Raw genomic sequence first — 26,190 nt, forward strand, 5'->3', positions numbered from 1 at the left:
AATACATCTTAGACTCAATGAAATATGAATTCTGAGACTCAGTCAAAAAACACTACCATGGGGCTTCCCTGGTGGCACAGTGGTTGAGAGTCCGCCTGCCGATGCATGGGACACGGGTTCGTGCCCTGGTCCAGGAAGATCCCACATGCTGCGGAGCGGCTGGACCCGTGAGCCACGGCCGCTGAGCCTGCGCGTCCAGAGCCTGTGCTCCACAACGGGAGAGGCCACAATAGTGAGAGGCCCACGTACCGCCAAAAAAAAAAAAAAAAAAAAAAAAAAAAAGAAAAGAAAAAATACTACCATGATCAACCACCCAGGTCTGTCCTAAGAATGGGGTTGGCATTGGTGCTACGTTCTTATCATTAAGCAATAATTTCCTTCTGTAAATTTGCAAAACTGAATAGTTTCCTGGGCAGTAATCATTGTAGGGAGTTCTTCGTGAGCAAATAGAGTCAAGGAGGCTTTTTGCATGAAGTAAGTCAAAAGCATGAGATTTGGCCCGGACATGAGGAGACCACGTCTAGAGAGGAAAGAGCACAATTTAAAAGGTTCAAGAGGGTAAACAAGCATGTCATGTGGCAAGCACAGTCGAGTAACCGGGCTGGGGGTGGGGTTCCATAAAAGAGTCGTGGGGTATGAAGGCATGAATTTTTGCTGTAAGAACGTAAGTTCAAGTTAGTATGTTTCACTTGTAGAAACATAATAAACAGTTCCAGTATTTCTATAACTTTTATTTCTTTTCTTACCATAGGTCCTGATGTTTTTAGTTCAAAGAACCTTGCCCTTCAAGCCCAGAAGAAGATTCTGAGCAAAATAGCCAGTAAAACTGTGGCCAACATGCTGATTGATGACACCAGCAGCGAGATCTTTGATGAGCTCTATAAAGTCACCAAAGAGCACACACATAACAAGAAGGAAGCCCACAAGATCATGAAAGACTTAATCAAGGTGGCAATCAAAATTGGGATCCTCTACCGGAACAACCAGTTCAGCCAGGAGGAGGTTGTTATCGTGGAGAAGCTCAGGAAGAAACTGAACCAGACGGCCATGACAATCGTCAGCTTCTATGAGGTAGAATACACCTTCGATAGAAATGTGCTCTCCAAGCTCCTACATGAGTGCCAGGACCTGGTGCATGAACTGGTACAGAGACACCTGACACCCCGGAGCCACGGGCGCATCAACCATGTCTTCAACCACTTTGCTGATATGGAGTTCCTCTCCACCCTTTATAGCCTGGATGGAGACTGTAGGCCCAACCTCAAGAGGATTTGTGAAGGAATCAATAAATTGCTAGACGAGAAAGTCCTCTGAATGCCTTCCCTCCTCCTGGACTTGGCTGCATTCATGTTACAGCACCCAGCGTGTTCCAGGTGAGAATCAGGAAAACAAGAAGAAACCCTTGTCAAAGATGCCCGTGTTCTGTCCTGTTCATCCCTCTGATGTTGATGCTAGATTGAGCTCAGGTGTGTTTATCACCTAAGCTCTCTGCTGAGGTCTGTACTTAAAATCTCCTTTGTTTGCAAGCCCAAAGGACATCTCATCTATTCTAAGCAGAAAAGCTGCCCTACTCATCTAGGTGGGCCCAGTTCATCTTGTGGAATGGAAGGAGCCCTGGACCAGGGGTCAGAGGACATGGGTTTGGTTCCCAGCTCCATCAGTTACAATTTTGTCCTCTGGATCCTGGAACCATCATGCCCACCTGCCTACCTCCCAGGGCTGCTGTGAGGATCAAATGAGATTATGTTCATGCTTTTAAAAACTAATAAAAGGTCTAACTAGTTTCTCTTTGGCATGTGGCAGGGATCAACCTGGATCTAGACTATTAAGCAGCAGAGAAAAGAACAATAGTATCTAATGGGCTGGGTTTGCAATTTGTCTCTAGATGTGCTGTTTCAAACAAAATAAAAATGAATCCAAAGGTGTGAAAAAGTATAGCTGCAAATTGGAAAAGTATTTTTCAAGAGCTATGTTTTTTAGGTCTTAGATGTGCAGGTTTATGGTCCTGCAGAGGGAAACTTTCTGGGGTGGGGAGGGGGAGAGTGGAGAGAGAGTTTCCCACCCATCATGCAGAAGCAGAGAAGAACTATGCTCCCCCTGCCCCTGCAGGACTGGCCTCTCCCCATCTGAGGGGCACCATCCGGGAGGCACAGGGAAGGTTTATGCTGGCATGCACAGGAGAGTTGGGCAGAATGAAGCCCTACCCATCTTTCTTGGTCTTTCACAGTCATTCTGTGCTGTTTTCTCTGGTTTGTTAATAAATTGAAATTACCCTTCAAATAAGAAGTTTTGGAGTTGTGATTCAAAAATCAAATTCCTTGGAGTTAGATACAGTGTTAGGAATAATGGGATTGAAAGGAAGATGACAATGAAGAGTAAGAGCTTTGCACTCAGACCCTAAGGGAAAGTAGCCCCTGGGGTAGAATGTATAGTGTGGAGCCTGTTCCCCTGGTTAGTGGGGAGCTAGTTCATAGACACTGTGACCGCCTTCTCTGAATGTCTCAAATCCTTGCTTTCACACAAAATATTTAATGCCTTATAACGTTGTCTGGAGGACACCACCTTAAGAGATTTGCCCTTCCATCATCACCTCCTGTCCTGTTATGCTTCTCCTGTATCTGATGATAATGCAAAAATACTATATTAGCTCAGCCCCATGGTTCATCCCACCCCATGGCCTCTCTCTAGCAGAGATGGTTGGTGCGAGGGTGTGAAAAGATGGTCACTGAACCTGCTGTGGCCATTCAGCCCCAACTGGCTCCCATGTCAACATCAGTATAAAGTATCCTGTTAAGTTCTTCAGCTACCAGTATTCAAAATTACTTCACAGGAAGGATGTCCAGCGGGGAATAGGGAATAGTTATGTCAGCCCCTGTCTCCATGTTTGACAAACATGGCCCAGCCCCTTCTCACAGTCCCGAGGACAGAACAGTGATGCCCTGTGCACATCTGGGCTGGGGAGGTCACTGGTCATTTAGGCAGTGCCCGTGGAAGGTACAGGCGACAGGCTCCTCCCTGCCCACCTGCCACCAGGCAGCAAGCAGCCCAGCCGTAGCCGAATTTTCACATACAGAGTCCTCCTCGATGCCTGTGTTGGTGTACTTGTCTGATGAAGGACCGCTTTCTAGTATGATGGATGGTTCTAGAAGCAGGTTCTTTTTTCACTAAGTAGGTGGACCTACCCAGAGAACTCAGCCCTGCCAAAGGAATGGGTGGAACTGTCTCCTGTCCATCTGAGACACAGCAGGGAAGAAGGCAGGATCCCCAGCCAAAGAGGACTGCAGGTTCTCCTCTCTCCACAGGTCACGGCACAGTAGGAGGTTCTGAGCCTCAAGCCACTGAAGGAATGGGGTGCAATGACGATGTGGACCAAAACGTTCTACCACCTTAGGCTTCTCCACTGAGGCAGCCAAAGGGCGCTCTACCACGAGGCCAGCCAGGTGTGTCTCCATCTTACCAACAGTAGCCAAAGGAACCTGGGTTACCCAGGCACAAGTAACCCACCACGCCTCTAAAAAGTCAACACCTATCCCGTGTATGCCTTTCAAATATACCGCTGGCATGTAAATTCATGTGATGATTGAGTTTCATGGGCCAACAGAAAAGCTTACAAATTTCAAATATTTTACATAACAATCTAGTGGCCAAGGAATCTCATTATTGGTTTATCCTGAAGACTCTAACCACGTCACTTAGTGCCCCTAAAAAGCTGTTTTGGTTGAAAACAATGTGACAGAGGCCAGCAGATGCTTATAAAAATAAGACTCTGTAGACATACATTTGTGCTTGGAACTCTGTACTAAATTTTCGATAGTGAAAACCCACAAAAGCAAAGTTACAATATCTACATGTAGGTGGCACCTTAAAGAAAACCGATTTCAAAAGAAGCAACAGTACTGAAACACTCACTTGCTCAAGCCCCACGCAAACTTCAGAGAGCAATGCCTGGCTCAGCAACCCAAGGGCAGAGACAGGACCCATTCTTTAAGGGTTGTGGGGGTGGCAGGAGCAGTTTCATCTGGAAACATCACTGAGTCTTCCACCATCCCTGAGCACTCAGCTCTGTCCCCAGGGGAGGACACCACCCCTGGTTGTGTCCTTCTTTGTGTGTCTGAACCCTACAGAAACACATTCCCTGCTGGCTGTGCCTGCCATGTGTCTGTTATCACTCTTCTTCCCTGTGTTTGCATTTGTGAGTCTTGACACCCTCAGCAACTCCAGGTCTCTGCTCAGTGACAAATCCAAACGAAAAGACTTCATCATCTGTACTTCTCCAAACTCCCATCTCACCCATCTGTACATTTTTCAGCAGCAAATCAGTACATTCATTGGCTGCTCCAATGAACTTCTTGTATCCATTTATATAAAAAAAGAAATGAGCTCAAATCAGGCCTATGCACCCTCTGCCCCAATATTTTGGGGGCTTTTAAAAAAAAATTCAACGTGGTCCCAGATGTCAAGAGCAAAACCAATCAGTGAAAATTCTAGATCAGCCAACTCTGGCTGCAAAGACATTGCATTAGCAGGAACTGTCCAGGAATGGAGTGGGATATTGACAATAGAGTCGTGAATCAGATGGCCTTTGAAGAAAGGGTTTCCAGGGCCCTCCCAACTCAGAACTGTGTGGTCAGTGGGTTTCCTTTGTTTAGTGTGATCCTGCTATTGGGCCACAGCTCAAACCAGGCCACCTCTTGCTCTTTCCTTAGAGGGAGGCCTTGCTTGATAGGGGAAAGACTCTTCTACAATCCTGTTCCTCAAAATGGCATCTGGAAATCCCTGAAAGTTCTGGGGGAGCAGGGGTGAGTGGGTTAAAGTCCATGAGTTCTAAATGGAGTTTTTAAATTTTTGTTTCATTCTGACAACTTAAAAAAAAAAAAATCAAAATCAGGGACTTCCCTGGTAGTCCAGCAGTTAAGACTCTGCGCTCCCAATGCAGGGGGCCCGGGTTTGATCCCTGGTCAGGGAACTAGACCCCGCATGCCACTACTAAAGATCCCACACACTGCAACAAAGATCCTGCATGCAGCAAAGAGGATCCCACGTGCCGCAACTAAGACCCGGCGCAACCAAATAAATAAATAAATATTTTTAAAAAAAAATCAAAATCAGCCTCAGTACTTTCTGAGTCACATAGGGATGACTACCTTATAGCCACGTGGTGCCATCCGTCTTCAGGGTCCGAGTTTCTCTTTGTGTTTACAGTGTTGTTCATGCTGATTGATCAAGTGAAAGAAGAGAACTTAACTTAATGCATTTCTCTAACTACCTGGGCATCCCCTAGGGGTCTGCAGGCATAGCTTGGGCATCCATGAGTTCTTCATTTTGAGAAATGTTGCTACAACATATGAAAGTATAGGCTTGCAGAGAATGAATGAGTGTTACCCTGCCCCTGACGGTGACTCATTTTTGGGGGCTCAAAGGTTGAGGGGTGAACCTGTGTCTGGGGGACACATAGGCCTTCTACGGAAAGAGGTGGGATCCCACATGTCCCGCCTTCCCTTTGAAAACTGGCCAGAAAAAGCTACCATAAGTAATCAAAGAATTGACCAACCCATCCTGGCAATTCTGATAATAAATCTCAAAGCACAAGAGAGGCCATCGCTGGACACACCAGACACTGCTCCTCCCAAGGAAGGGAAGAGTGGAGAAACCTTGCAAAACCTCCTTGTGAAGAAAAGTCACCTGCACCTGCTCATACTCTCCCAATCCAGCAGCACCTGTTGGAGTGCAGAGGCCCAGGTATCAGTTGTGTGGTCCCAGGATCCTAGGAGCTTATTTCTTATCTGAACTTAAGGCATGTGACACTCAGAATTCCTCCCAGTGTCAGAAGAAGGAGTGGTCAGCCAGAGCAAGCTCTCTTTCACACCTTACCTCCAGCACTGGTATATTCTCATTATAGTGGTATAGTGGTATATTTATATATTCCTCAGTGACACTACTAACCTGTCCTTTCCCTACCTTGTCATTTCTATGCTGAGCTGGGGCAGGTCTCTACAGAGGAGAGGTCTGGCCACTCACCCAGGAAGCTGGAGCTTGGGCAGCCAGTGTCCCCCAGGCTGTGGTATAGAGCTCCTCTTGCTGACTCTAAGGCCTTTCTGGACCAGCTCCTGGGACAAGGGAGTCTGGGGTTTGGCTCCGCCTTAAGGAGGAGCTGGGTGGGAGCCAGAGCTTGGCACAGAGCAAGTGCGGAGGCTAGCAAGGAAGCCGCAATTAGCCTACTTTATGGAGGGAGAGAGCACTCTTCCAGCCTCTCTCACTTGTGAAAGAAGAGCTTGTGGGCTGGTCCCTGGTGGGTAATTGGGGTCCTTCCACCTATCAGAGCAGCAGCTTCCCTGCTGAGAGGGTCATACTTCCTCAGTGATAGGATGGGGCTACCCCTGCTCTGTGATTCAGAAACAGTTACAACTTGATTTTAGAAACAGGTTGTTGAGTTTGGGTTTGGGGAGACCAGGGAGATGAGTATTTTGGGTTTTATTTTCTTTTCAGCTTTCATAAGCAGCAGAAGGTATAGAATATGAAACAAGCCATGAGTCAGGAGGTTTAGTCTCAGCTTGCCCAATACCTGGTGATTTCCTTATATCAATACTTCACTTCTCTGGGCCTCAGTTTCCTCAACCGTAAAAACAGAGAGTTGCACAAGGTCTCTAAGAATCCCTCCAGTCCCAAAATTTCACATTCCGAGTATCGTAAGAGGGAAGAAGCTCTGCGCATTTCTATATTGTATGTTTCTTAGAAGTGAAGCTGTTCATTATTTAAACGAAGCAATACTTCCAAATGGACTGAGAAATGACACCTCAATGATTCCCTTCAAGATCTTTGAGCATAGAAAGTAAAAACAAAAATGAAAACAGACAAACAAAAAACCTAGGAATAAACCTAACCAAGGAGGCAAAAGACCTATATGCTGAAAACTATAAAACACTGATAAAGAAAATTCAAGACAACTAACACAATATTGTAAATCAGTTATACTCCAATAAAAATTTGAAAAAGAAAGGGGGTCTTCCCTGGTGCCGCGGTGGATGAGAATCCGCCTGCCAATTCAGCGGACATGGGTTCCATCCCTGGTCCGGGAAGATCCCACATGCCACGGAGCAACTAAGCCCATGAGCCACAACTACTGAGCCTGTGCTCTAGAGCCCGTGAGCCACAACTACCGACCCCGTGTGCTGCAACTACTGAAGGCCACGTGCCTAGAGTCCATGCTCCACAACAAGAGAAGCCACTGCAATGAGAAGCCCACGCACCGCAATGAAGAGTAGTCCCCACTCACCACAACTAGAGAAAGCCCGTGCGCAGCAATGAAGACCCAACACAGCCAAAAATAAATAAATTAATTAAATAAATTTATTAAAAAAAAGAAAACCAAGAAATAAAAAAATTAATTTAAAAAAAGAAAGAAAATTGAAGACAATTCAAAGAAATGGAAAGATATTCCATGCTCTTGGATTGGAAGAATTAATATTGTTTAAAAGGCCATACTACCAAAAGCAATCTACAGAGTTAATGCAATTCCTATCAAAATACCCATAACATTTTTCACAGAACTAGAATAAATAATCCTGAAATTTATATAGAACCACAAAGGCCCAGAATTGCCAAAGCAATCCTGAGGAAAAAGAACAAAGCTGGAGGCCTACCCCTTCCAGACATCAGACTATACTACAAAGCTATAGTAATCAAAACAGTGTGGTACTGGCATAAAAACAGACATATAGTTCAATGGAATAAAATAGAGAACCCAGAAATAAACCCACATACCTACGGTCAATTAATCTATGACAAAGGAGAGAAGAATATACAATGGAGAAAAGACAGTCTCTTCAACAAGTGGTGTTGGGAAAACTGGACAGCTACGTGTAAATCAATGAAATTAGAACACTCCCTCAAGCTATATACAAAAATAAACTCAAAATGGTCAACTATAAGACATGACACTATAAAACTCCTAGAAGAGAACATAAGCAAAACATTCTCTGACATAAATTGTAGCAATATTTTCTTAGATCAGTCTCCCAAGGCAAAAGAAATAAAAGCAAAAATAAACAAGTGGGACATAATTAAACTTACAAGCTTTTGCACAGCAAAGGAAACCTTCAACAAAATGAAAACACGACCTACAGAATAGAAGAAAATATCTGCAAATGATGAGGCCAACTAGGGGTTAATGGACCTAGAGAATATTATGCTTAGTGAAATAAGTCAGACAGAGAAAGACAAATACTATATGATACCACTCAAATGTGGAATCTAAAAAATAATACAGGGCTTCCCTGGTGGCACAGTGGTTAAGGATCCACCTGCCAATGCAGGGGACATGGGTTCAAGCCCTGGTCCGGGAAGATCCCATATGCCATGGAGCAACTAAGCCCATGCGCCACAACTACTGAGCCAGTGCTCTAGAGTCTGCAAGCTACAACTACTGAAGCCTGCACACCTAGAGCCCGTGATCCGCAACAAGAGAAGCCACCACAATGAGAAGCCCGCGCAACACCACAAGGAAGAGTAGCCCCCACTCTCTGCAACTAAAGAAAGCCCACACGCAGCAACAAAGACCCAATGCAGCCAAAAATAAATACAATTTTTAAAAATTAAAAATAATACAAATGAATGTATATACAAAACAGAAACAGACTCACAGACATAGAAAACAAATTTATGGTTACCAAAGGGGAGAGGGAGGGCAGGAGGGACAAATTAGGGGTATGGGTTTAACAGATACAAACTACTATACATAAAATAGATAAGCAACAAGGACTTACTGTATACCACAGGGAATTATATTCAATATCTTGTAATAACCTATAATGGAATATAACCTGGAAAACAAACAAAACTGAATCACTATGCTGTACACCTGAAACTAACACAATACTGTAAATCAACTATATTTCAATTTTTAAAAAAGATTTTTGACTGTAGATCTAAATTCATGATTTCAGAAGGGAAAAGCTTTAAGCCAGAAAATGCAAGGTAAAAACCACAAAGACCAGTGAACTGCACAATGTGGGCCCAGGTAGTCAGCCAGTCACCAGCTTAGTAGGGGCTCACTGCTATTCAATGTTAGGACTGATCTTTTACTGAGACATACATTTTAAGCTGAAACGTGTCCAACTCCAGTAATGTATCTCTGTAGAGATAACAGGGTAATATGCAAAGTCATGAATAAGTCACTACCGATTTGAGTCAAATATCATGGGAAACTATCAGAATTACTTTAAAATATATTAATAAAGCCATTCCCCCCAAAAATGGGACATTTTATGGAATTCTCAAAACCTTCCCCTGCATTGTTTGAATCATCTTTAATACATATCTTTACACAGTATATTCCATGCACCTTGGTGTTGCGAACTCACCTTTTTATTTTTTTATTTTTAGGCATTTTATTTTAAATATAGCAGTGTGTAAATGTCAATCCCAAATTCCCAGTCTATCCCTCCCTCCCACCCTTCCCCACTGGTAACCATAAGTTTGTTCTCTAAGTCTGTGAGCTCACCTTTTTAAAAATAGCTTTATTGAAATATAATTCACGTAACATACAATTCGCCTATTTAAAGTGTAGAATTCAGTGGCTTTGGCTATATTCAGAGTTTTGTGCAACCACAACCACAGTCAATTTTACAACATTTTCATGACCTCAAAAAGGAACCTGGTACCCTTTAGCTATCACCTCCCAACCCCACCTCACCTTACTAGCAATATAAAAGTGGCTCGCCCCTCCCCCAAAAAATATCATAAACAATAATTTATCAATATTGGAATTGCCCTATGATTGTAGATTCAGAGCAAACAAATCCTGATGACACCCATGACTAAGACTCATTATGCTGAACCAGGTTGAGCCTCAAGCATCCTCTGTTGAAGACAAGCCTCATCAGCCTCTGCATGGGGGGAAGGGGGGCGGATTCAGCTAAGTGTAAGGAAGAGTGGGTACTGAAGTCTCGAACTAGTATTGTAGAATATCTATTTCTCTCTTTGATTCTATCAGGTTTTGCTTCATGGCTTTTGATGGTCTGCTATTAAGTGCATAAACGTTTATAATTGTCATATCTTCTTGCTGTATTGAACCTTTTATCAATGTACAATGTACTTCTTTGTCTCTTGTAACATTTTTGGATTTAAAATCTATTTTGTCTGATATTAGTATAGCCACTCCTGCTCTGTTTTGGTTTCTATTTGCATGAAGTATCTTTTTCCATCCTTTCACTTTCAACGTATTTGTGTCTTTGGATCTGAAGTGAGTCTTTTGTAAACAGCATATAGTTGGATCATGTGTTTTTATCCATTCTGCCAATCTCTGTCTTTTGATTGGAGAGTTTAATCTATTTACATTTAAAGTAGTTACTGATAAGGAGGGACTTACTTCTGTCCTTTTGCTATTTGTTTTCTATATGCCTTATAGCTTTTTGTCCCTCATTTCCTGCATTTCTTTCTTCTTTTGTGTTTAGTTGATATTTTGTAGAGAAATGTTAAAATTCTTTCTCATTTACTTTTGTGTATAACTATTTTCTTTGTGGTTACCCTGGGGATTACATTTGACATCCTAAAGTTATAATACTCTAATTTGAATTTATACCAGTTTAACTTCAATAACATACAAAAACTCTGCTCCTTTATAGCTCTGACCCCACCCCTTTCAGTTGTTGATATCACAAAATGACATCTTTATGCATTGTGTCCCTCAAAACATAAACAAATAATTCTTTTAAATGTACTAGTCCTTAAATCATGTAGAAAACAAAAAGCGGAGTTACAAATTATTGTTACATTAATATTAGCTTTTATAATTGCACATGTATTTACTGCTATTGAGATCTTTACTTCATAAGCTTCAAGTTACTGCCTAGTGTATTTTTTTTTTTTTTTTTTTTTTGGCTGCCTTGGGTCTTCGTTGCTGTGTGTAGGCTTTCTTTAGTTGCAGTGAGCGGGAGCTACTCTTCATTGCGGTGCGCGGGCTTCTCATTGCGGTGACTTCTCTTGTTGCGGAGCACGGGCTCTAGGCACATGGGCTTCAGTAGTTGTGGCTCGGGGGCTCTAGAGCGCAGGCTCAGTGGTTACGGAGCACGGAATTAGTTGCTCTGAGGCATGTGGGATCTTCCCAGTCCAGGGCTCGAACCCGTGTCCCCTGTATTGGCAGGTATATTCTTAACCACTGTGCCACCAGGGAAGCCCTGCCTAGTGTCTTTTAATTTCACCCTGCAGGACTCCCTTGAGCATTTCTTCCAGGGTGGGGCTAGTGGTAACAAACTCCCTTAGCTTTTGTTTTTCTGGGAACATCTTAATTTCTCCCTCACTTCTGAAGGACAGTTTAGCCAGATATAGGATTCTTGGATGATGATTTTTTGTTGAAAACTGGACATTTGAATCTAATAATATGTTAACTTTGGAAATCAGGTTCTCCCCTTTCCCAGAGCTTGCTAGATTTTGTTGTTTCTGTTGTTGTTTTATTGTCATAGGCTGTCTCTGTGCCAAGCCTGAGGTATAAACCTAAGGTCTTCTCAGCTCCTTTCTGAGCTTGCACTTTTCCCTGGGCATGCATAGTCACTTTCTAATTTTCCCCATATATGAAGGTGATTTTGAATGTCCTTGTCTTTGATACCTGGCTCCCAAAAAGGAAAAAAGAGAAATATGACGAGGGGAAGGTGCCAGTTCTCTAAATCCCCTAGAAGTCACATCAGCTGGAAGATGAGGGACTTACAGCAATGGTGGGAGGTACGACAATGATCACCTGCACCTCTGTGATCAGAAGGAGCAATCAGTGATCAGAGCACAGATCCCCGATATTTGGAAGACAGGGTCCTTTTTGCCCACCTTGGTTCCTGCAAGCTGTGCGTAAGATGCTACAGGGACATGCGCACAGCTGCCTGCCACGTGGCTGGGGATAGGGAATGGGTAGCTACTACTGTGCTAATAGCTGAAATTGACCAAAATTAACCTTCCAGGTCTTCCTCTGCAAGTGACAAGCCTTATTCAATAAACTCCGGAGTTCCAAAATAGTTATGTAAGACAAATTCTGCCAGTGCAATTGTTATTCTAGGTGGGGAAACACATTTCCTGTTGCTTCTTACTCCACCACCTTCCCAGAATCCTCCTTGGCACATTCACCCTTGGGTCCCCTGTCTGTTCACCCCATGCCCTAGCACATCTATATATGCAGGACCTCCAGTTTTCCTGTTCCACCTCCTACCTGGGTGTTCAGACTATTGAAGAGGTCATGAATTCCTCAGCAAGGGGCATCACAGCCACATGTCAGGATTTATTGGTCCCAGAGAACCAAGGACCCACCTCTTTAAATCTCTCAACTCCTCCTCATTTTCTTGCAGTCATATATCCTGTTACATTTTTGCCTAATTTTCTGCCAATGTGATCAAATTCCTGAGAAAAAGAGAGGGATCTTCATGCTCTGTGTGTGTGTGTGTGTGTGTGTGTGTGTGTACACACGTGTGGATATACCAGCACCTTCTTCTAAATCACAAAACCATACCAAGTTTTGGGTTTGGTTTTCTTTTGTGTGTGTGTGTGGTACGCAGGCCTCTCACTGTTGTGGCCTCTCACTGTTGTGGCCTCTCACTGTTGGGGCCTCTCCCGTTGCGGAGCACAGGCTCCGGACGCACAGGCTCAGCGGCCATGGCTCACGGGCCTAGCCGCTCCGCGGCATGTGGGATCTTCCCGGACCGGGGCACGAACCCGTGTCCCCTGCATCGGCAGGCGGACTCTCAACCAGTGCGCCACCGGGGAAGCCCTTTTTTCATTTTTTTAAAGTTAAATTCTGTCAACAAATTTCCCCCAAGCTCTCTAACTACGGACAGTAGGGTTGTTTGAAGGATTCTTGGCAAAACGTAACATCTGCAAGAACTTGAACAAGGAAAACCAGCCCATGAGCATGCATGCTTGATGCCTCTGAGCCTGGAGCAGGTCCTCCGACCATGACTGGTAGAGAGAAGTGGTGACATGTTGCCTCCCATCTCTCCCCTCATTGCCTCTCACCCTCTGAGTGATGTTGGTCTCACTTGTGGACTAATAAACACTGGGTTGATGGGAGGGGAGACTGCAGGCTTCTTTACCCTGAAGAGAACTGCAGCTTGACTGGGCTGCTGAACTGGGCCTTTGTGAGGAAAGAGTTCCCCCGGCTCTCCTCCCCCACCTTGTAAATGCCCAGGGAGAAAAGGCCCACAGGGGAGTGAGTAACCCTCACAGTCGTGGCTGGCCAATTCCTTGCTTGCCTGTGAGTTCCCAGAGGAAATGCAAACAAATCAGACTACGCTTGGCTGCTGGCCAATGAATCTTTTAACTTCTTCAATAAAAAGTCTTTAAAACTTTGATTCTGACCCAAATCTGCTCTAGCATAAAAACTGCTGGGCCTCAAGTCTCTCTGTTGAGGGAAACAGTGTGTCTGTGGCATTTGAATAAGGATGTTTATCTCAGAAATGGTTCCTTGAGCTCTACCAGGTTCTAAAATAAGCTCACTGCATCTCACTTCAGCCTTCAAACCTTCCTGAATATCAGGTGTGTGCTTACCTACACCCCTTATAGCAGTTGTTGGGTGAATTTACTTGTGAGTGCTCTTAACTCCATCTTCTTTCTTTGTAAGCCCCCAATTTTGCTTTGTAAAAGGGCCCAGAGGTTGCTGAGTTTCCACTGAAACCAGGACAAGAGAGAACAAACACTCAAGCAGGAGGCACTTAAAAGGTGTTGGTCACTGGTATTCACTATCCAAAGTGGTCCTGGAGCTACCACATTACAAAAAATAAAAAATAAACTTAAAGAATTGGTGAGATATAAGGTATAGTTTTGTTTTCTTTTAGACTAAATGGTAAATTAGATTTTTTTTCATTCCCCCTTTGTTGCTGCTTACTTCCAAAGCAGATTATATGGCAGATACCTGCTCTCTAAAGCCACATCTCCTGCCCTTATAAACAGAAGTCTCAGGAGGAGGAAGAACCAAGTTTTCTAGACCTAGGCATCTCTCCTAGTCTCAAATCAATACTCTTACCACCTTTACTTCCACTTCTTCCTAGAAATAATATTATTGAGTTCACTTTGAGCCTTTGAGAGGAAGTCTGGAGGAAATCAGTTGCCAGCAAACCACTAAGCAGTGGTTTTTTAATCTACCCTGTCACCAATTTACCTATACAACATGGACAGCTGAACCCTCGATGTGTCTCCTGGGTATTGAACTTGAACCTCCTCAACCTGAAATCTGCCAGCTCCAAACCTGTAGCATACCTGGGAACCCAAAGCCATCAATAAGGTTCCCCAGAAAATCTCAAATAGCTGGAAAAGTAACTGGGAGGAGAGGATTCCAAACTCAAAGAGAGAAGAGAGAATCACAGATCAGACCCCAGGCATATTTTTTCAGAAAACTGGCATGAGCAATAATTGTTAACCCATTTCTTTATTTGCTCCCTTAATTAACACCTTCACAGAGTCAACCCCAAACTGTTCATTTCCACCTAAATGACTTTTAGTGACAATAGATGGGAACCAACTCCATTTCAGAATTAATTTCCTTTAATGGCACACTTCCCGACGTGTCACAGGGCACTGAGTATTATAAAGCAATAGTTTTTGTTACTGTTAAAGTGCCAGTTTAAATTTATATATGTACATAAATGTGCTGAGTCTAGTCTGTTAGGTCACCACCAAATCATTTCTAAAGATGAACACCATTAACCAGAGCGGGGGAAAAAGAGGTTCTAAAGATGTCTGCTCCTCACATTCCCAATTTAGGCATCCTTTCTCTCTTTTAGCCTGGTGGCTATACACAACACACATCATTTCCCCCCACCCCACTTCCACCACACACACACACACACAATTTAGTCACCCATTAAACAATTTCATTCTATCATAATGTTTGTGGATGAAATGTGATACTTGACCTCATTTTGTTCTGTTTTCATTATCTTGTTACCACTATATTGAAATATTTACATGGAAACTTCTAAAATTGGTCAGAACTTTGTTGGAGCAGACAAATTATGAAGCAGATGAAATAACATATTCGTAGATATTTATAATGTTGCAACTTTCTAAAGCACTATGAGGTCAACTCCTCATATGAAAATAATATTGCAAGTGTTGGTATTTATGGCAAGTCATAAATGACTATGTTGGATGCCTATTTTGGGTAATGGCTTTTCGGGTTTTGGAAGAATCCCTCACTGTAGGTCATTTTATTTGACATTACTCCTTTCCCTGGGGAATTTCTGGATGACTGTTTAAGGGCAGGCTGATCCTGGAGGGAGGCAGCCAAGGCTTCATATAAAGGGGTGTGGTCATTGTCACCTGCCCAGGTAAACAGTGGTTTCTGTTGTTCTCAGGTTGTAGCAAGTCCTATCTCAGGCTGTCTTGAGGCAGTTGAGGATTCACAAAGCTGCGCATTTGCCTCTGCTTCCCCTCTGCTTCCTCTGTTTCTATCCTTGTTGCCTACAAGAACTAGAACCTGATTGCTTTGGAGCTCAAACACAATTGCCTGCCCTGTCACTTCTCCATCTCACCATCCCTGCCCTCTCCTGAGCCATTAACCCAAATTCCTCCTCTATGCTACAATTTTACCCCTAGAGAACAGGACTTAGCTATTCCGTTGATCAGCAGACCTTGCTTGGAAGCCCACTTCAGAAAAACAAATAACAGAAAATTTCCTGCTGTTTTCAATCTATGGTCTCTCTGAGCCCATCTTGTTTCACTTCTGGCTTCCCAAATTCTGGTCCGTTTGAGAAAACGATAGTCTCTCAGCAGAAAGGACTGACTTAATGTAAGCACCACACACTTGGAGAAATTTTAGGAGTTCCTAGGGAAAAGCCTAAAATTCTAACACTGGGACTCTTTCTTTTGAGTAAAGCATCATATTGCCATACATTTCTGTGCAAAGTTTAAATATTCCTGAGAAGGATACACAGTAATCCATTATTATGTCTAACACCTTGGCACAGCTGTAGGTCAAATAGCTAGCTGTTTTCTTGGAAACTATGTAATGGAATACTGATGTGGCAAGTTTTGATAGAAGATAGAGGACAGGGTATATAAAATACAGAAAACCCAGGAAGGCATAGCGCAGTAACCCTAAGTAGATTCCCATAATGGAATAATGTGGGCAACATTAAGCACCTAAAGATTATGACAAAAAGAAAATAGAGAAGAGCTCTGAATCAATCAAGGTTCAGTCAAGAAAACAGAAAGCACTCCAGACATTTCAAATGAGAGAATTTGGTATAGGGAATTGATTATCAAGTTGATGAAGGCTGAGAAGCCTAACAGGGTATATTAATGCACCCCATAGATTGGCAATGACATGAACCCAAGCTGCCACCAATCCCTAGGGCTGAAGGGACCATAAAAAGAGGGAATGTTACTCTCAAAAGCTAGGGTATCTTTTTTTTTTTTTTTTTTTTTTTTTGTGGTACGCGGGCCTCTCACTGTTGTGGCCTCTCCTGTGGCGGAGCACAGGCTCCAGACACGCAGGCCCAGCGGCCATGGCTCATGGGCCCAGCCGCTCTGCGGCATGTGGGATCTTCCCGGACCAGGGGCGCAAACCCGTGTCCCCTGCATCGGCAGGCGGACTCTCAACCACTGCGCCACCAGGGAAGCCCAAGGGTATCCATTTTTGAATAAAAATTTGAAGTAGATTTTAGGCATGTTCTCGCTTCCATTTCCATGTAACCCCTTTTTTCAGGATTCCCAGCCTGGGGGTGAAGATCTCTTTGTAGATTACATAAAAGATTAAAGAAAGCCACTGTACCCCCATGGAACTCAGTCTAGATCCCATTTGGCATCAAAGAAATGTTGAGTCCTTTCAGGTCTTTGAATAAACGTAAAGGAGAGAAATGAATTTGATCAACCCTTGCCCCAGCTGCCTCTCTCCCCCAGTCCATCAGAGGTAGGGCGACCATATATCCTTGGTTTGCCAAGGACAACCTCAATATATGCTTGTCCTGGTATCACATCTTTTTAGCATATGTCCTGGAATTTTCACCTTTTAATAAAGTATTATTAAGAGGTAAAACTATAAAACTCTTAGAAGGAAATATAGGTGAAAAATCTGCATGACCTTAGATTAGGCAATGATTTCTTAGATATGACACCAAATGCACAAGCAATCAAACAAAAAAATAGATAAACTGGATTCATCAAAATTAAAAACCTTTGTGCTTTCAAAAGACACTATTAAGAAAGTGAAAAGACAACCCACAGAATGTGGATAGTATTTGCAAATCATCTGATAAGGGTCTTGCATCCATAATATATAAAGGACTCATGACTAAACAATAAAACAACAAATAACCCAGTTTCAAAATTGGCAAAAGGTTAACAGACATTCCTCCAGAAAAGACGTGATGTTGAGCACATGAAAAGATGCTCAACATCATTAGAATTAGAGAAATGCAAATCAAAATCACAATGATATATCACTTTACCCACTTCACACGCTAGATATAACAAAAATAACAGACAATAACAAGTGCTGATGAGGATGTGGAGAAATCTGAAGCCTCATGCATTGTTGGTGGGGATGTAAAGTGGTGCAGCCACTGTGGGAAACCATGTGGCAGTTCCTCAAAAAGTTCAATATAGAGTTTTACCATATGACCCAGCAATTATACTCCTAGGTGTATACCTAGGAGAACTGCAAACATATATTCATGTAAAAATTTATACACAAATGTTCACAGTAGCATTATTCATAATAGCCAAAATGCAGAAACAATCCAAATGCCCATCAACTGGAGTGGATAAACTAAATGTGGTATATCCATACAACGGAATATTAACAATAAGTATTGTTAAATGCTACAACATGGATGAACCTTATGCTAAGTGAAAGTGGACAGACACAAAAGACCACATATGGTATGATTCCATTTTTATAAAATGTCCAGGATAGGCAAATCCATAAGTATGAAATAACATTAGTGGTTATCAAAGGCTGGGGAGACGGCAAAATTGGTACTAACTGCTAATTGGCACGGTGTTTCTTTTGGGGTTGATGCAAATTAGATAGTGGGGATGATTGTTCAACATAGTTAATATACTAAAAAACACTGAACTGTACACTTTAAAATGATGGATATTATGTTATATGAATTACATCTCAACAAAAAATGCTAAAATTTAACAAACATAGTCTTCAGAGAATATTATCAACAATTTCAAACTTATTAACTATAAAATACAACTTTGAAGAAGATTACAGGCAACTTTGAGGAAAAAGTTAATAACATATCTTTCAATGCATTCTTCAGAAAAGCACCAGTGACGTATCTTGGGACAGAAATGGCTAGGAAATGTGAATATGTTCCAAGAAAAATAATTATGTTATTTATTTTAATGATCAGATAATCAGTGTAAAGATATAAACTTTTGCTTTGATATACATAGATTTGTGTTGTTTTTTTCCCCCAAATTTGTTGAAAATAGTTTTTTATTTTATTAATACACCAATATAACAAAAGCAATTTGTTCATCAATGAATATTTCAAAAATTATATAATTCAAATTATATTTAAGCCATCATTCACTTTTAAGTGTCTTAGTTTCCACCACAGATTATATGATCACCCTACTTAGAAAGAAATAATCCAGAGTAACAGGTAATAGCTCCTCTGTACCCTGAGGAACCAGGACACTGCACACCCTTACAGAGGAGAAAGTCCCCTCTGAACACACTGTGGGGCTCCTGCAGTTACCTGTGTCCCTACCATCACTGCTCTCTGCCATTGGATAGTTCCCCCAAACCAAGAACTCCCTAAGGGCAAGGACCCGGTCTCATTCTCCAGGAACTAGCACGTAACTGACCTATAAAAGGTACTCGAATGATGAAAGGGAAGAAATAAGGGGAGGAGGAAGAGAAGGAGGGAGGATTACCCCCACTTGCTCTATTCCTGCAGCCCCAATCCTCCAGAGGTCGTGCCCCCCTCTGTTCTCTAGTATGAGGTCTGGGAAGAAGCATGAGAAGCCTGGTGTGAGAACTGGCACTTGCTCCCTCTCCTCTCTGGGCTTCTGGACTGGCAAAAGCACCTCCCCGGACCCACAGTAAAGCCTCACATCCAGCCTCAGACAGACTGCCCTGCCCCAGAGAGAGATACGCATCCCCTGACCTCTGGTCCTCAGGCCCTGGGTGGTCTGATAATTCTATACTATGCCCTGTTGAGAGCAGTCAGGGCACAATGGCCAAGAAACTTAATATTAAGAGGATCTCAAGTTGATGTGGCTGAAATAATTCTTTATTTCATTGAATAATTATATATGTACCTGTGTGTGTATCTGTATGCTGGATTAATCTGCTTATCACTCATTTTTGGTGGTGATTATTCTTCTAATAAAAAACAAAACCAAAAAAAAAATACCAGCGAATAATCAATTACCAATGATTAATTTGTTAAACATAGTTTTCCTCTGGCTTCACAGTTACCTGTTTCAATTAAATAAAATAATCACAGCATTATATAATTTCCTGCCAAATTAATCTAAAGTAAAAAGAAATTACTGTAATTTCTCAATTTTCTTTAGACTAGCTGGACTTTTATCATTCCGAATGGCTCCAAATCTGGAAGTAACCAAGAAAAGAAAAAGCAAAATGTGTCTCTCTCCAGTAGAAAAAGAAAAACCCTCCCAGTGACAGGCTTGTCAATCTGCTCACGGAAGTTATGGCACCTTCTTATTGGCAGAACACCTAAAGGGCCAGCTGCTCCTCACCAAAGCCAAGAGGTGTGAAAGAAAAAAAGGAAATAAGAAAATAGGCAGATGGTATTCAAGGATGATCATAAAATCCCAATCTAAGTCCTAACTCTACTGCTAGATATCTGTGTGACCTTAGGCAAGTCACTTAAACTCTCTGAGCCTCCGTTTCCTCATCAATAAAATAGGAAAATAATATCTGTCTTCAGGGCTTTAGGGAGATTAAGCCCATGATAGTGTTTGGAACAAACCTCTGACCCAGTGGCACTCAATAAATGTTTTCTGGTTGTTTTGATGACAAATTACTTTTCGTTGGAACCCTTTTGGATTTAATTAGGGGTAGAAAGTCATTATAGATAGTAGATAAATTATATAGAGAAGCTTGCAGAATACAAGTTGGGAACCCCCTAATGTAAGGGAAGTTGACATTTTTATTTTATTTTATTTTAGCTGTGCCACGCAGCATGCAGGATCTTAGTTCCCTGACCAGGGACTGAACCCATGCCCCCTGCAGTGGAAGCGTGGAGTCTTAGGCACTGGACCACCAGGGAAGTCCCGGAGGCTCATATTTTAAACCAGCTTTGTACTCTTTAAAACAGAGAGGACAAATAAGTTTCATTCTGCGTGGCAACTCAGACTAACTAGTAGTGGATGCCCGAAGTGCTATGGCAGAAAGGATTCTGAAGCTGAGTCCTGAATCCAGGGGCAGGAGGGATGTGATAGATTGCGATGTCCACCCGACCTCAGAAGAGGAAGTGATGGCACATGCCATTCCTTATCTTCTATGCACAAAGGACAAACCTGCAATGACTGTGGTAGCCAACTTGACAAGAGAAACTCAGACAAGTAATAATACTTCTTAAACCAAGATTTTAGTTGAGAAACAATTTACTTAAAAAAAACTAACAGAAGTGCCAATACTGGTAAGATCTATGACACTACAGGGACAACTCCTCATGAATATCCTACTTTTCTGACTTCTGCCCTTGAAACTTGAGGGAGAGGTCAGGAATGTATATTCTTTTGGACAGCCCAGGAGCTGACAACACTTTCAACATTTATAAGTTTCATGTCCTTGGAAGGAAACTTTGAGAAACAACAACCCTCTCCCCCGCTCCCTCACTCCCAAAATACCTACTATTCACAGACAAATCAGTAGTTCAAAGTCCACGGTATTCTCCCACAAAGAACATTCCCAAATACCACTGCCAATACTGGAGTTTTTAGCCTGCAGTTGTTCCAGCAAAGGCCTCTGCTTGCGCCTTTCTGGCCTGCCTGGCAATGTCTGTTGATGCAAGTCTTCAGAGGCTTCACTCTGATGGGAAGATTTAAGAAGTCCTCTTCTACTCCACTGTTTTCTTAATCAACACTTAGCTGCCACAATAAGGGGCTCTCCCTTTTGATGCTAACTGCACTCCCTAATTATAGGTTCATTATCTTTAATAACCTGGCCAAACCTAAAACATACAGAGGAGGGTTCTGTGTCTACAAAGAGTGACACATGCCTCTCCTTTCCAAATTTTATACAGAATTTGATCAAGTGCCTCAGGAATCCCTAGAACAGGGTAGGAATGTGTCCTTCATGAAGTCAAAACCTGGTTAGGGCACTACCTCCTTCGGCCAAGAGTAACAAGAACTGAATTTACCCTCTTGCCTTAAATAACTAGGAAGCTGGAGAAATTATATGAAATCGTGATTTGTTTAGACTTTGAGAAACAACCAGCAAAAGATTCTAATTTCCCTGAAAGAAGGGGAACAAAAGCAAGGCAAGCCCTGTGATTGTCCCACCTTACTACCTGGAAGCAGTTTCCAGGGCACAGGATAGGGAGGAAAGTTCTAAGAGTTCAGGGAGGCCAGGATGGTTATATTTGGGGATAGAAATAGTTGATGTTTCACCAGCCAAAGTGCCCTTGTGACACAGAGGAAGAATCCTCAGAAAGGTGTTGCCTTAGGGGGGATAAACTAACCCTAGACTAAAGATTGTTCTGGACCAAGCCTAATAAACCTTAAAGGCAGGTCTTGAAAAGATCAATCCGATTCCAAGTACCTTAATCAAGCACCAGAACAAACCCAAACACCATGTAAAAGAATATAGTAAAATCTAGCACCCAACAAGCTAAAATTCACAATGTCTGGCATGTAAAAAAAAAAAAAATACCAGGCATGCAAAAAGGCAGAAAAATATGACCAATAACAGGAGAAAATACAATCAATAGAAACAGACACAGTCCCCATGTATAATGGTTAGCACTCTGGACCCTGAAACAGACACAGAAATGCCAAGAGATGCTGGAATTATTCAAAAAAGACATTACAACAACTATCAAAAATACACTCCAGGGACTTCCCTGGTGGTCCAGTGGTAAAGAATCCACCTTCCAATGCAGGGGATGCAGGTTCGATCCCTGGTCAGGGAACTAAGATCCCACAGGCCGTGGGGCAACTAAGCCCGTGCACCACAACTACTGAGCTCATGTGCCTCAACTAGAGAGCCCACGTGCTCTGGAACCCACGCGCCACAACTACAGAGCCCACGCATCCTGGAGCCTGCACGCCACAACTACAGAAGAGAAAACCCACATGCCACAACTAGAGAGAAGCCCGCATGCCACTACAAAAGATTCCACATGCCTCAGCTGTGTGCTGCAACTAAGACCCAACGCAGCCAAAAATAAAATAAAAATCTTTAAAAAAATAAAAAATAAAAATAAATAAATAAAATTACATTCCATATGTTTAAGAAACTAGGAGAAAACCTGAGCATGATCAAGAGAGAACATGAAGATATAAAAAGGACCCAAATGGAACCTCTAGAGATGAAAAATATTATGTCTAAATTGAAAAACACATTAATAGCAGTTTAGACAAAGGTAAATTAGACATAGGAAGGAGACAAAGACAAGAACAAATAGATATCAAATTCTTCCAGAAGCTGAGGGAAATTCTTCCTTTTATTATTATTATTATTATTACTACTACTTATGTTTTGGCCATACCACTCAGCATGTGGATCTTAGTTCCCTGACCAGGGATCGATCCCATGCCCCCTGCATTGGAACCGTGGAGTCTTAACCACTGGACTGCCAGGCAAGTCCCTGAAATTCTTCCTTTTAAGAAGACATAATTCTCTTGGAATTGCCATTAAAGTTTAAGGAGAATGAATTTAATGTTAGGATTAGCAGCAAGGAAGGAATAATCACTGATTGTTTTTTCTAGATTTGATCTTTTTAGGTCTATAAATTGAGATCTTGGTTAAATGTTAGTTCCAAGATAACACTCTTCCATAGAAATATAATGTAGTCACATATTTAAATTTAAATTTTCTAGTAGCCACATTAAAAATAAAAATAGGTAAAATTTTAGTAATATATTTTATTCAGTCTAATATATTTGAATATTATAATTTCAATATTGTTAATATAAAATTTTAATATTTTACATTTTTGTACTAAGTCTTTAAAATCCAATGCTTATTTTATACTGAAAATACATCTCAGTCCTGACTAGTCACATTTCAAGGGCACAGTTACCACATGTGGCTAGTGGCTAACATTGGACAGCATAAGTCTATGCAGTTGCATTAGTCAGGGTAATACTAGGTGTTGCAACAAACCCAAAAGTCACAGTGGCTTAACACAACCCAAGACTTATTGTAAATTCGGGTTACAGTCCAAGGAGGTTGATTGGGAAAAGAACTCTGCCTCATTCAGGGACTCAAGCTTCTTTTAGCCAGTGGCTCCGTTGTCTCCTTTCTGGAGACTTTCACCAGATTCTCTTTATCCAGCCACCTAATGAGCAAAGAGTAGGGCATGCCACTGAAGGAGCATCAGCTACGGGCACAAACTCTCTTCATAGCAAATCACCATCATACAAGAGCCCAGCCAAACCACATACGCACTTAAGACCTCTGCTTGTATTACATTCACTAACATTCCATTGGCCATACCAACAAGAATGGAAGGAGAAAGGAGAAGGGGAATGAAATATGCTGAACAAAGAACCGTCACATCATGGACGGTTCAATTTGAAAAGTCTCTGGAAAAGGAGAAATTAAAGCTGAGCAACTGGTGTGTTTCCTTCTCCACTGGTAGTGGTAGCCTTGCTGCTCCCATATTCTCCAAGAAAGACAGAGCATAGATTAATAATAAGCAAAAATATGATATGAAAAAACTGATCATTATAGAAAGTGGCTCAAACTTCATTACTAGGGGCATCTTAATGACCTACAATCTTTTTTTGGAAACCCCTTTTTAAACAGTAAAATAAAACATAGATACAGAAAACCACACTATACAAATGGATAACTTAATAAATTATTTTTTCAAATTTTATTGAAGTATAGTTGATTTACAATGTTGTGTTAATTTCTCCTGTACAGCAAACTGAATCAGTTATATATATATATATATATATATATATATATATCATATTCTTTTCCATTATGGTTTATCACAGGATATTGAATATAGTTCCCTGTGCTATACAGTAGGACCTTGTTATTTATCTATCCTACATGTAACAGTTTGCATCTGCTAATCCCAAACTGCCAATCCTTCCCTTCCCAAAGTCCCCTCCCCCTTGGCAACCACAAGTCTGTTCTCTGTGTCTGTTTCTGTTTCATAGATAAGTTCATTTGTATCATAGTTTAGATTCCACATATAAGTGATATCATATGGTATTTGTCTTTCTCTTTCTGACTTACTTCATTTAGTATGATAATCTCTAGGTCTATCCATGTTGCTGCAAATGGCATTATTTCATTGTTTTTCATAGCTAAGTAGTATTCCATTGTACATATATACCACATCTTCTTTATCCATTCATCTGTAGGTGGACATTTAGGTTGCTTCCATGTCTTGACTATCGTGAACAGTGCTGCTATGAACACAGGGGTGCATGTATCTTTTCAAATTATAGTTTTGTCTGGGTATATGCCCAGGAGTGGGATTGCTAGATCATATGGCAACTCTATTTTTAGTTTTTTGAGGAACCTCCAGTACTGTTTTCCATAGTAGCTGCACCAATTTACATTCCCACCAACAGTGTAAGAGGGTTCCCTTTTCTCCACACCCTCTCCAGCATTTGTTATTAGTAGACTTTTGAATGACAGCCATTCTGACTGGTGTGAGGTGATACCTCATTGTAGTTTTGATTTGCATTTCTCTAATAATTAGTGATATGAACATCTTTTCATGTGTCTATTAGCCATTTGTATGTCTTCTTTGGAGAAATGCCTATTTAGATCTTCTGCCCATTTTTTCAATTGGGTTGTTTGTTTTTTTGTTGTTACTGAATTGTATGAGCTGTTCTTGTATCTTGGAAATTAAGCCCTTGTTGGTTGCATCATTTGAAAATATTTTCTCTCAGTTCGTAGGTTTTCATTTTTTTTTATGGTTTCCTTTGCTATGCAGAAGCTTGTAAGTCTGATTAGGTCCCATTTGTTTATTTTCGCTTTTAACTTAATAAATGATTAGTAAAGGGGAAACTGTTGTAATACCACCCAGGTCAAGAAATAATACTTTGCCAACCACCCAAAAAGCCACTCAGTGGGCCCAATTCCAACCACAATCTCCTCCCTGCCCCAAAGTAACATCACCCAACATTTATTACAATCACTTCCTTGCATTTCTTTTAGTTTTAATAACCAACTATGCATCCTTAGACACTATAGTTTAGTCTTGCCCATTTTTAAGAAACTTGGTATGTTTCTTTTAATCCAAAGATTCCATTCCATCTCTTTCTTTTCCTTATCTGTTGAAGGTCTCTAGGGTTTTCCACAGTCTGAATTTTGCTGACTGCAAACTTGTGATGCAGTTTAACTTATTCCTGTCTCCTCTGTATTGTGAGTTGCAAGCTGGCAACTTTATCCAGAGACTTAACAAACTCATATTATTCTACCACTTTGGTTAAGATTATAGGTGATTTGTATTCTTTCATTGGGAGGCACAAAACATCTAGTTGCCTTTCTCTGTGGTATTAACAGTCTTTAGTGTTCAATACCTAGATCCATTAATTCACTGAAGATTACAAAGTATACATATTCTATCATTTGTTTTTCATTTATTAGCAGGAATAGTTTATTAAGAGATGCTTCTCTTTATCTACCATTTCGTTATCCAATGGTTTAATCTCTTCATTTGCTAGTTTTCAACACAATGAATTTATTCCCTACAATCCTCCAACAGTAAGCATTATGAACTCAAGGATTTAAGCATATTTGGATTTCAATGCATACCTACATTGAAGCTCAAATTATCTCATTTTTGGCCAGTGGAAGCCTCTCTTTGTTATGACTTTACTGGTCTTTGATAGATTCTTTGTTACCTGGTATAAAAGATATTTCAGGCTCATCTCACATACTTTCTGTCCCAGACCTGGAATCAATCATTTCTTTGGGAAGCCTTAGTTTCTTTTAGTGGGAAATAGTGTTATACTTCAGGACCATAATCTGGGCAGTAGGGGTGTATGTGTGTGTGTCCTCAACACAAAACGAGAACTACAGAATTTATA

General features: G+C 41.5%; 2 protein-coding genes across 2 annotated transcripts in view; one reads left to right on the forward strand and one right to left on the reverse strand.

Moving 5' to 3' along the window:
• Window positions 1-1,935, forward strand: part of TNFAIP8L3 (TNF alpha induced protein 8 like 3) — a 39,764-nt gene extending 37,829 nt beyond the window's left edge. The window contains exon 2 of the mRNA XM_004281276.3: window positions 752-1,935. Coding sequence (XP_004281324.1) covers window positions 752-1,314 — 563 coding nt within the window. The 3' untranslated portion in view covers window positions 1,315-1,935. The remainder of the gene's footprint in view (window positions 1-751) is intronic.
• Window positions 1,936-8,642: 6,707 nt separating this feature from the next.
• Window positions 8,643-26,190, reverse strand: part of AP4E1 (adaptor related protein complex 4 subunit epsilon 1) — a 94,792-nt gene continuing 77,244 nt past the window's right edge. Inside the window, exon 23 of the mRNA XM_049706037.1 lies at window positions 8,643-8,819. Within this exon, the coding sequence (XP_049561994.1) occupies window positions 8,803-8,819 (17 nt within the window). The 3' untranslated portion in view covers window positions 8,643-8,802. The remainder of the gene's footprint in view (window positions 8,820-26,190) is intronic.

Source organism: Orcinus orca, chromosome 2 (assembly GCF_937001465.1).
Source record: "Orcinus orca chromosome 2, mOrcOrc1.1, whole genome shotgun sequence".
NCBI classification, from domain to species: domain Eukaryota; kingdom Metazoa; phylum Chordata; class Mammalia; order Artiodactyla; family Delphinidae; genus Orcinus; species Orcinus orca.